This window comes from Salminus brasiliensis, chromosome 1, assembly GCF_030463535.1.
Source record: "Salminus brasiliensis chromosome 1, fSalBra1.hap2, whole genome shotgun sequence".
Taxonomy (NCBI): Eukaryota; Metazoa; Chordata; class Actinopteri; order Characiformes; family Bryconidae; genus Salminus; species Salminus brasiliensis.
Window position 1 is genome coordinate 57,738,037 of NC_132878.1, and position 12,337 is coordinate 57,750,373.

The 12,337-nt window shown below is 40.3% G+C and overlaps 1 protein-coding gene across 4 annotated transcripts in view; it reads left to right on the forward strand.

Moving 5' to 3' along the window:
- Positions 1–12,337, forward strand: part of atad2b (ATPase family AAA domain containing 2B) — a 76,746-nt gene that overhangs the window by 37,550 nt on the left and 26,859 nt on the right. For all 4 annotated transcript variants that reach the window (XM_072683159.1, XM_072683165.1, XM_072683177.1 and 1 more), the window contains exons 23-24: positions 259–381; positions 1,207–1,326. In XM_072683159.1, the coding sequence (XP_072539260.1) occupies positions 259–381; positions 1,207–1,326 (243 nt within the window). The remainder of the gene's footprint in view (positions 1–258; positions 382–1,206; positions 1,327–12,337) is intronic.

Sequence of the window (12,337 nt, forward strand, 5' to 3'; positions counted from 1 at the left end):
GGTTCACATGCATCCTAGTCGGTGCACAACTGACGTGTGTAAACGTCACCAACTAATTCATTCCCATTTGGTTGACAATGTAGATTAGTCATTGCACCCCTTCTGCTGATGTAAGGGCTAAACACTGACTCCTGCTTTTTGGGAGGTAGTGGAAATACTTTATTTTTTTAGTTGTATGTAATTGTTAGTGCCTCATTTCTGAAGTTCATGTTTGTATTTAAGGACTAACAACTGTAACGTGTAATTCTTTCTTTACAGATAAGATTATTCGGCACAGAGCATGCAGCCTGAAGGACACAGCCCATGCAATGATTGCTTCCGAGCTGGACCCAGAGTTTGACCGCATGTGTGAAGAGATCAAAGAGTCCCGCAGGAAAAGAGGTAAGAGGACAAAAACAGAATGGCCACACTTCATTGGTTATTTATTTATTTATTTTGTCCCAGGACGAAAACTGGGACAGTAATTACTGCCGTTACTGCAAACACTGGCCAGTAGAGAATAAAGCTGAACCGGTAGGTCAGAACATTAGCCTTAGGTAGCTGTCTTTCTTTTCTGTTGAGCTCGTTCATCATAAAGTGTGTGTGTGTGTGTGTGTGTGTGTGTGTGTGTGTGTGTGTGTGTGTGTGTGTGTGTGTGTGGAGGACGCCTCGAAGACCAAATATAACAGGCGATTATAATATGAAATTCCCAGTATTCTTGCAGTCACTAATAATTCTGACTAAATATCTGTCTGCTGTCACAAAGCAACAAACAGACACCTCGGTTAGTCTGCTCCAGGCTGTCTTTTCAGTTTCTTTTCATTTTCACTGTGCAGTGCTGAATGAATTTTGCAGGCTATGGTGTGAACTGCTTAAGAGAAGTGCCCGTGAATATTTTATGCCGCACAGTGGAGATGTTAAAGGTATCAATTTTATAGAGTGAAGGTTGATAGTTCTGCATCTGGCTTTTATAGTCTCACTTCCATACTGTTTAAATTAGGCAGAGCCCAGTGTCTCTCCCTCTGTGTAAAGAAAAAGAAATCATGAAAAGACTGACTCTCATACTTTGTTTCCTTGCCTCACTCCAGTGCTTTCTCAACAGCATGCTAACTTTTTACAGATACAGTACAAACATACACATTCAAACTTTTGTGTGGTCATATCCCTCCTGACCCCAGCTTGTCAATATCTCTGTGGTAAGTGCTGCTTCTATATGAACTCCTCCAGATTTCCAGACCCCGCTTCAGCAGGCACCTGCTCCAGCTGCCATGGCAGGCAAGAGGCCTGCAGGAGATGAGGCCACTGGGAGCACCTCTCAGGGCGATGGAGTGGACAAGCATTGCAGCAGTGAGTACCCAGTGTACACCACCAACCAAGCAAGGTTTTTAGCTGCTCTGGATGGCTGATCATGGGAATATTTATTTATAATTTTTTATTTGAATTTTGCCAGCAGTGCTTGTGTGTATGTCTTGAGTATTTATAGGCTTGGAGGACAGCATAGTTAATTAGTGCTTTCTGAAGCAAGATCAGCCCTTGAGCCAGTGTCTAGGGATTACGCTGTATTACTTAAGAGCAGTTGCTCAAGTACATAACGGCACCCTCATATAGGTAGGGTTTTAGTGTCTTCTTTTTCGTGAAGGGAAAAGTAACAGAAATTATTAGTAAACCTCTAGAAAAAGGGTGTTCAGAGTTGGGCCTGTAAGTATGTTTGATCTGACCCACAAAAAAGTTATGTTAACCCCACCCATTCATCCAGTGCGATACATATACTCCATGAGCAATAGGACACAAACTCTCAAACTTTCTTAACAATATCAAATCAGCAAATGGTGTGGCATCAGTGCAGTACACAGTACATAAAATCATGTCCATATGACCGGTAGCTTTAGGTTTTTTTTTTTGTTTTTTTTTAAGATTATTATCATCAGGTTTGGGGGGGATTTGAGTGTAGCACAGTTGTGGTTTCCACATCAGACTGATTTGATTTACTGGAATTTTCAGCATACCAGTTTGGATTGAGCTGATGGAAAGGCTACAATAAGTCTTTACAATTGTGGTGAGCAGAAAAAGTAGCTTGGATACATGTCCAACCTTGAGGTGGGTGGCCTACAACAGCAGAAGACCACTTCCACTTCTGTCAGTCAAGAACAGAAAGCTGAGGCTGTAGTGAGCACATGCTCACCAAAACTAGTGACGGGTAAAGAGTGGAAAAATGTGGCCTGGTCTGATGATTCTTCAACTCTGCTGAGGCAGAACCCAACCTTGTTTAGTGAAGTGTAATATGATAGCGATACATTTTACATTTACACTTAACTTCTCTATTCGCATATTGCATGTTTTTTGTTTTGGCCCACCACAAACATGTTTTCACATGCAGAAGACCCTTTACACTAGTAGATGCAAATGGACTGAAATTACAGTCTGTGTGTATTGTAAACACAATCTTTGCCTTGCTATACATTCTTAAAAGTAAAGGTATTAAAAGTGTATCCTCTTTATCTAATCTTTGAATGAATGCTGCATTTGAAGCAATGCTGATTTGACGCTTATCCCTTCCTTTCTTGAAACTTGCTTCCATTTTCAGTCTAAATAAGTCCACTTGGAAAACTTTATTTAGTCTAGGAGCATTATTTAGTTTATTGATGGGCACTAAAAGCACATACCTTTCAGTGCAGTAATTTACCCTCATTGCAAATAAAGGATCGTGAAATTCTGGATGCTTTCTTGACCTGTCCTGTTCACCTTGTCAGTATGGTGCGGCTCACAAGGTCGTCTTTCGGCCCAGGTGATGACTGCTAAACAGGTCTAATAAAAGGCAGGCTCCAAGCAAGTGTTGTGTCCATAACAGGGCAAAGCTGCTCGCAGCAGCACAGCAAGACCTCCTCATTACATTCACTCACAGGTTCCCCTACGGAGCAGAGCGCCGTACTAGCCAGCTACGCACAGTATCGGCTGGGCCCTCCTGTGGCAAGGCAGCAGATGGAGAGGGTGGTTTTACAGGGAGTGGGAGAATGATCCTGCCGCGAAAGGGAGTGAGAAGGAAGATTAGTGTTTTCTCTTGATCAGGTTTGGGATATCGGTGTAAGAGCCAGGATATTCATTTATTAGGTAGAATACCAACCCATTTATGAGAGAGTTTTAGTCTTCAAAAGATCTCTGTTGGTTTTGTACAGATTCTTTACACTGCCAGGGCTGATTGAGCTGTAAGGCTGTGCAAAGCTGCTTTGCATTGCCAATCTAGGCTATCTAAGCCAGTACAAAATTCTCTCAGTTCTCAGCCAACATGGGCTCATTAGACTGAGAGGATTTCAGATGGAAGCAATTGCATAGGACTACAGGAGATGGTTCAGATTTGGTAAGCAAAACTGCAACGCTTCCAAATGCACTGTGGCTATATCTCTGTGCCACTCATACAAGGTTTTTGTCATATGTAATTTTTTTTAGTTGTGTGTGTATATCTCCATATTTCTTATTCTCATTTGGAAGAAAGTGGTTGAGATCTTGTCAGGTAGTCAGCCAGATTTGCAGGTTTTTGCTGGACACAAGGTTGTGAAATTCCATCACCAACTCGCCTGATCTAACATGAAACTCTCATGAGGAGAGCTTTGGAGATGTTTTAACAGTGACATAAAACCACTACTTTTTGTGTTAGTCATTTGTGTTTATTTAAATATTTTTTGTTTTACTGAGCAAACACTTAATAGCACTGATGAGGAGTTTTTTAATTATACTAATAAAAAATACTAAAACTTAATAAAGAAAGAAAGAAATAATAAAGAAAGATATTTAAGTTTTAGTTAGAGATGATGCAGTTGTTATGATCAGGATTACTTTTTAATTTCCATCTTTTACTGTTTCAAAGTAGCCAAAAAGAAAAAGGGCCCAAAGCAAAATTGTGAGCATCCCGCATGGTCAGTACTTAGTAAAATAGCCTGTGGCTAGTATCACAGCTTGCAAACATGTTTTGTAGCCAGCTAATCTTTAATTTGTTGTTTATTTGCAAAAGGCTTCTAGTCCTGTGAGATTCTTGGGCCATCCTGCTGCTCTGCTCTGCTCTCTTGTGGTCTATCTACAGAGTTTGTATGATGTTTAGGCAACAGTGGGAAACCTTGAAGTAGTAAACAGTGGATTTTAAGGTGTGTTTAGGGTCATTATCCTGCTGTAGAAAAATCCTCTTTTCATCTTCCACTTAAAACTCGCAATGGTCAGTGTGATCAGAAGATTCTGTTTTAACTGCAGCAGTCCACAGGACGTGTTCCCAAAATGCGTCAGGCTTGGCAGAGTTCAGTGATTCAGAGAAGTCATGATAAGCTTGGTGACCTCGAGTTGCCTTTCAGTCACTTTCAGTCCTCAGAAAGAAAAATCAAGCCAAGGAAACAATTTGCTCAGCGCTGCACTCATGTTGACAGGTGTAATGGAAAATGCTCCATTTCCTGGCTCCTAGGTTCTCCTGTGCAATAAAGCCACATGGGAGAAGGTACAGTGAGCTAGTGGCTCATTGTCATGTAGAATAATTCATTACCCAACATTGTTCTACACTGCAAAGCAGTACATTTGAATCATTTTGATTTACACATGCTCTGACTTTCTTTCGACTCCACACGGGATCGGGATTCCTACTGAAAAGAGTCACTGCTGTCAGTCATGCATGCTCTCTGTATCTTCCTGTAATTCACAGTGAACATACTTTTGCTTTTTGCTGATTGATGCATGGTACAGGGTGAATGCCCCCATCTCTCCGGCAAATGTAAAGGGCAAAATGAAAACAGTGACAGATGTAGGCAGTAAACTTTTATGTGACGTGCACAGAGAGTTTTTGTATCGCTAGCTGTTGGTTGTTCCCAAGGCTAATCCCCCCCTCCCCCTTCTTTCTCCATCAACAGTCTGAAGGCAAAAACTGTAAAAAGTATAAAGGAAAAAAAAGGATAAATCCACAGAATGTATTTAGCAGTCACTAGTACTTATTTTATCTAAGATTTATTAAGATTCATTTCAAAGTTTTTATTAGTGTTACTAAAATACTGTTCATGTAATTTAGTTTATTTTGAATCCGATACATTATGTTTCAGTTCTGATTCACTTACTGTTCAAACTGTGGAAACAGATGGGTCATATTGGTTAACAACTGATTGCTTTAGGGCACACAGCAAAAGACAAAAGTAAGTTGGACATCATGGCAATTATTACTGTCACTAAATGTAGACTAGAAAATCTACAATGTGCCCCACCACCAACCCCATAGCCTTGGGCTCTTTATTTGGTATTCACCAGGAGTTGAACTGTAGTCTTTACACCAAAACCTGCCAGGTTTAAGCACATCCCAAGATTCTTGGGCAAAATTACAAATATAAATAATAAAATATTCTGATTTTCTATTTTATTATTGGGGCAGAGGGGTTAGAGCTCCGGGCTATTGATGACAGGGTTGTAGGTTCGACACCCGGGCTCGACAAGCTGCCACTGTTGGGCCCCAGATTAAGGCCCTCCACCCTATCTGCTCCCAAGGCGCTGGAGTTGGCTGTCCACCGCTCTGGGTGTGTGCACACTGCCCCTAGTTCATGTGTGTGTGTTCTCTACCACAGATGGGTCAAATGCGGAGACCACATTTCGCTATACCTTTTACCATCTCTTCAAGCTTGCTTTCCAAGAATATATATCCAAGAGCAAATGTTTCTGTTACGTTTTTTATGTTTAAGTCACTGAGTTCTTATCCACGCCCTTGTTGCACTTGATTTTCCGGCGCTGTATGAAGAGTGGACATTGGATCAAGTTTCTTCCCTGCTGTTCCACTTACTGCCACAAGATGGTGTATGTCCCTCTGGAGTCTCTGATTTAGTGGGTCCCATGCTAAGACTGTAAACTATTGCAGTCCATCTTTTCCCCTAAAAAAGAATGGATATATCCTTGAGAGATGAGGGGTGACCTGTTAGCTATAATAAATACTGCATGATGAGATGTAAGGGCTTTCAGCCAAGTCTCTGTAATATTTCTTTTGAGAGTAAAGGTCGCGATATAATGACCACACTTTAAAACTTGTTCCTTGGCTTGACTGACTGTTTGGCAGTCTTGGCAGACTTGCACATAGGACCTCATGAACCTTTTTTCTTTTGTGTGGACTGTATTAAGGAATACCAGCTTGATAATCATCATACATTTTTTGTTGTTGTTTTTGTTTTGATGTATAATAAGGCAGTGGCTTTTTCTTTTGCCTTTCAAAACGTTAGGGATCATAAGTCATTTTTAACAAATCTGATTTTCTCAAAGTGAACTGGAGTGTGGGGTCATAGGATGGGTTGTATGCTCACGCTGCCCTCTGCTGGAAGTTGAAGTTGTCAAACTCAAAAATTGCTGCATATTATGAAGACCTTTTAAGCACTGTTGGTTTTCTGCTTCTAAATTCTGTTTGTGTTGATTGCAGTTGAGTGTGTTACTTATGTTGGACTTGGAATTATCTTGCACAGAACCCTCTATGGTGTTGGAAAGATGCTGTTAAAAGACATAATATATTTTACAGGATTTTTTATGCATCCCCACTGCTGTTCAACCTCACATTTCTCACTTGCATTCTGTAATTTGTCCATGTGGTGTCATGATGTCTTTTGAAGTAGCAAAAAGATAAATGCAATAAAAGATGTGCTGTATTACCATTAACCTCCAGCAGTTTGGGAAATCTTAGTTTTTAGCTTTTAAGCTCGAAGAAGACAAACAAGGACAATGTTAATTAAATCTCCTGTTATCTCTTGCTTAAATACACTTCAAGGCAGCGGTGAGATACTGTGTACTCTGTGTACTCTGATATCCTTACTGTTAAATTTGACTCTTGTTATTGTGCTACTAGGCGGCCTTTAACAAGTGAGAACAGGAACCAGTATAAAGTTGGTGGTCTTCTTTTGTTATATTTTTTATTTAGATAAACGGACACTAAAGCTCTCCCAGTCGTCCTAAATACAGAAGGACCAATTGTGAGTCTCTTTGACTGGTTGACTGGATTGATTTGTGAGAAGAAGTACCATTGCTGTTTTGTTGGCTCGTCTGTTTTGTTAGGTACTGAATGTACAGATCAAAGTTATAATTTAATATAGTGAGCTGTTTGGCAAACATGCTTTTTTTTTGTCCTAAAAGCAGACTTTTCTTGAGTCTGAGATTGTGTAAAGCAAGGAACATATCACTCATCTGATGTGTTTTTCTAGAGTAGTTGTGTCAAATTATTTTTTATAGAGAATGAAAGCTAGTAGGAACACTAAGTTTATGTACATTGTGTTACCTGGCCCTCTTTAGGAAAGGCAAAAATATACATATTATTGTCTAAGTTGGAAAATGTGTTGGTCAAAGGAAGAATCTGCATTAGAATTTGATTAGGTAATGAAGAAATAGTTCTCATTTGTTGAAATGGCCAAAAGTCTGCCAGTCAATTTATTAACTATAGGTTATGTTGGATAAGCAATAAAGAAATGAAATTAGAAAAACTAGAGAAGTCTGATGCTTACTATAAAAAACTGAAATGCAAGGTTTGCTAAAAACACAGTTTAGAATAATAATACACAGAGCAGAACAGTTTGTACCACAGTTGCAGTCCTAAAAATGTGATTCTACATTGGTCATGTAAAAGTGGGCCAATGGCATATTGGATTTTGCCAGTTTTATACACTGTTCGTTTTACTGGATGAACAATCATTTATACAGACTCGCACATGAATGGCTACAAGCCGTTTAGTTGGTTATTCATTCGTTTTATGAAAAATTACAATTATCTAGCTGACTAGTTTTCACAGATGTGCTCACACTGCTCAGTTTACAAGCCATGCTTTATTATGGTTTATGGTTATGAGAGAGACTGTGTTCCCAAATGCTTGTGGACTCCTACTCTTTCAGTATTTCCTCTGAAAGAAAGGAAATGCTTATGTTTGCCCCCCTTCTTTGCTGCAGTGGCATGAAACATGGCAACCTTAGGCCAGTGGTCTTCAGCCATGCTCTTGGAGAGCTTGTTTCTCACAGACTTTGAACCCAACCCGAATTCACCCCATCTGATCGAACTAATCGCTGCTTCCAGAAGTCTCTGCTGGACTGGATGGGGTGTTGTTATTTGAGTGGAAATTGAAACCTGTAGAATAGTAGCTCTCCAGGAGAAGTGTTGAACACCACTGTCTTATGCTCATGTTTAGTTGCTCAGGAGAGTCCTGTTCTGTAGATAATGCATTTGTGTGGAGGTTACGCAAGCTGCATGCGTGCAGTTAAACACCTGCGACAGCAATGAGTGCATCAAAGTAGCTGTTTTCTCTGATTAGAAATATTGTCTTTTGTTTTTGGATAGATAGGTCTTGTCATGTTTTGGTTCCTGTCAGTGGATGCTGTTTGTGCATCTATCTATGATCTTAAACCAGCTAAGTGATGCCGACCGTAATACACAGGGGATTTGCCTCTTTTTGCAGTGACCAGACACCTGCCCTATCTTTTTAGAAGAGTAACAATCTTGCAATCCTGTGGCTTGCACCAGTTTAAATGACATGCCAAGTTGCCAAGTAGCGCCCTTGCTGACTAAACAAATTTTAGTTGGTTACCTGCTGGTAATCAAAGCTGGTAGTCAATATAGTGCCTTGCAAGCAGCTTATCTACATACATCGACTACTGCTGGCTGCTTGAGTAGCCACAGACTGCTGGGCCTCCTGCTAACTCAACTATATAGTTGCTATTTGGATTGAAAAGTAAGAATTGAAAACCGTGTCCTGCTGAGAACATTGCTAAGAAGGGCTCTAGTGGTCCCTTTAATACTACCCCTGGTCTAGGATCCTTGAGCATACTAATTCAGCAAGAGGAATTTCTCTTTAGATCCTGATTTCCTGTGGGCAACTGTTTTGGTTTTGCTGTTTAGACTGTTTTCTAAAGCAGCCTCATGAAAACTGTATGCTGTTGGATATATGGAGGATGCTATCTCAGATGTACAGTTTCCTTTCCATTGTGGCTGTTGGGTGGCTACTTGAAATCTTAGCCTTTGCTCTTATAGGCTTGAGAAAACTTTACAGGTTCATCTTACTAATGCTTTTGAGGCCTTTTTTAGATGTCACACCGATATGCTAGTGTCTTTGGCAGACCCAGATTAGGGCCTGGAGAATACTGTGGTGAACACCTTAGTAACCTCTTTGGTTTTATTTCATGGTGGTATGCCTTGGGGAGCACAGAGGAACTCACAGCCTCATTTGCTGGTGGCACTGTGCACTCTGCTACAACCTGCCAAGCATAGAGTTGGCTGACCAGGATGCCACTCCTCAGACATTAGACTACATTGCCCAAGATTGGTGGTCTCTCTGCTTCACTGGCTTATGGCTGCTGCAAAGTCTGGCTGGGCCTGCCACTTCTCTGTGAGGCTGGCATAGTTCTTTAGCTCTGTGGCAGGGGTGTCCCATTATATGCAAGTTTGGTTGAACTATGTGTATTATAGTCTTACATGATAGATATACATGATTTTTTTTTGTTTTTAATTAGACAGAATTACACTTTCTGAAGATTTCCAGTGGACAAGGGGAGTCTCCTTTCTTAAGAAGTTTGTTCTACCCTCAGTAAAAATGCCATTGAGATAATCGACCCTGCTATGCAGTCTGAAGGGTCTAATCCAGTCGAATCTCAAGACATTTGCTTAATTTCCCATGGTACAGACATCCTTTGTGCTGTTGTCACAAAAAGCATTCCAGTGAAGTTCTAAAGGATGCTTATTTTCACAGTGAGACTTACAGGACTGTAAGACCATTTCAATGAAGACTGTCTTTCTACAGTCGATTACCACAGCTCAAAGTGTGGGCAAGCTGTGCACTCTCTGCGAGCTACTACTGTGCTTGTGGCGAAGGCTTTGCCATCACAGTATGACCAATCCAGCGTTTCATCTTAAAATCTTACACAGAGATTTCTTTTTTCCATTGATTTTGACACTGAGGGCAAAAGGGCAGTGGCTCTTGCTCCTGTGAGTGTCCTTGTTCTGTGGCCAATATGTGTGAACGGTAATGTGAAGAGCCTTAATCTATAGCTTTCATTTCCCGGATAGTAATATAATTACCATGTAATTACTAACTGGGTTGTGTTGTAATATTACCTAATTTATTATGATTACTGTATTTTGCACCAGTAGCATGGAACACTATTGACTTTGTCACGCATATTTGATGGGAAACCAAAATATTGGCGAACTGCCACACTGATGCTCTTCTTTTCGACCATGTCCTTTTGACTTACACCTTGCAAGCTGATCTCTTGTACAGGAGTTTCTTTGTTTTATTTATGTGTATAGCCCCACAATCTTTTTGGAAATCTACATTGTGATCTTTCCAAGTAGGATTCAAAGTGCTTAGTTGATCTATTTTTGTAGCCTTTAATTAGGGGCAGTCGTTTCTCTTTTATGCAGTTTAGAACAACCTAAAGATTGCCATTATTGTACAAGGCAAATTGTTAAACAGAGACTAGCAAAAATGTTTTTTGCCTTTGTTCACCTCCTCAATGGATTTTACTTATTCCTAGCCATTTTACTTATTCCTTTTGTTTGTACAAACTGCCAATTATAAATGTAAGCAATATCTTCAGCACTCTGATGTAAATCCTTTGCCGTCAGGGACTACCTAAAACCGTGGAAACCGTGAACTTAGCTCTGATGCTGTGATAGACCTCCACTGCATCCACCTCCAGTTGCTGTTTGTTTGTGGGTCTTACTTTGTGTGGTTTTGTCTTCAGTAAGTTAATTTGTCAAGACCTAATGAGAGAAAAATGCCACAGCTGAAACAGATGAAGCAGTTTATCTGTCAATAGTCCAAATACTTGTGAAAATGGAGAGCCCCTGTAAAAGTGGCTGCATTTCCTAAACAGTTAACATACTGTTTTAAACCCCCTGAATTACAGCTGGAAATGTGTGTTTATTTTAGCCAGCTGCTTTTTAAAACCAAGGGCTGCAGGTATAAAGGAGCGTCCATCAAGGTTTATACGTGTATCCTTGATGCAATATTGCCAGCTTTCAATGACTTATTTTATGCATTCAAAAATAAAGGTGATGTTTAAATGCCTATAGGTGTGCCTTAAGGTTTTTTTTTTCTTCACAAGGCTGAAGCATTGCATCACCCTGAATTACAACCTTTAAGTCGTATCAGCACGGTTTCTGTTTGTGAAAGAACTGATGCCCCATCTGAAGGATGGTCTGTTCCCTGGGGGAGGTATTTGAGGGCAGGTGTGAAATGCTATGATGTGCTCTTTGCTTTTACACCTGCTCTTTCCTGCTGGACAAAAAGGAAGTCTTAGAAAGTGTTTTAAGTAACGGAAAAACTGCTATATTCTCATCAGCTCGTGCTTTGAAACAGTTTAATTCTTTGTCCTTGGAACCTCTTCACAGAGCCCCTTTAAAGTCTGTGCTTAGTCATTGTAAGAGTTACTGCTCTCTGCGGCTTCAGTCAGTGCGGTGGCTGAAGCTTTTATGACTGTGCCCTCTGTGTTGGTCCTGCTGTTAAGACCACAAAGTTAAGTGTAGCAGTCCAGACAGATGACCTCTCCAGTATTTCTTTCTGTTTGCTGAAACTATGTGACCTTAGCACTCGTATGCTATTCTCCCGTACTCAATAGTGAATTCTAATAGTAATAGAAATTAAAAGTGACGGTTTTAAACAGTGGCGGCTTGCCCAGACAAAATGGGCAGAGGAACCAAGTTGCATAAAGCACTGCGCACACAGTGAGACCTGAGCTGTAAAGTTCCCATCAAATCCCCATTTGTTCCAGGATATTAAACTCAATGCTTCCTACCCACGTCTCCTTTGAACAGCCACAGTTTCTGTCTCTCCCTCACGCTTTCTTTCTTTCTCTCTCTCCTTCTCTCTGTCTTTCAGTAATAGGATATTGTAAATATAGGATGGGATAGGCATTATCCTGTCATTCCTTCTGGAAAGACAGCTTCAGTCATGAAGCATACAGAGTATTTGAGAGCTAGGTTTCATTTATCTGTGAATGTTTTTTTTTGTTGTTGTTGTATTAAATTTGTTTACTGTTGCAATTGGTTGTGATGTGGAATTACTGCAGTCACAGTATTTTGTCTCATCAGATGCAGTTTCTTGTTATTTAAAGCTGGATAGCATCATCCTATCAATGTAAATATCTAATGATTCAAGAGACCATGCTTATTGGCTCTTCATGACTACAGATCTAGAAACTCTTCTGGATGTTTCTAACGCTGTGCTTACTGCCCTTGTGTCATTTGAAGGTCATATTGTTAACATTCTATTTCTATCTGTACTAAAAACAAAGTAGGCCAATTGAAGGCTGCGATATTTACTATAGACAGTGTGGCTCACTCAAACATGGAATGTCCAAAAACAGGAAGTCCGTCCCCCTTTGCTGC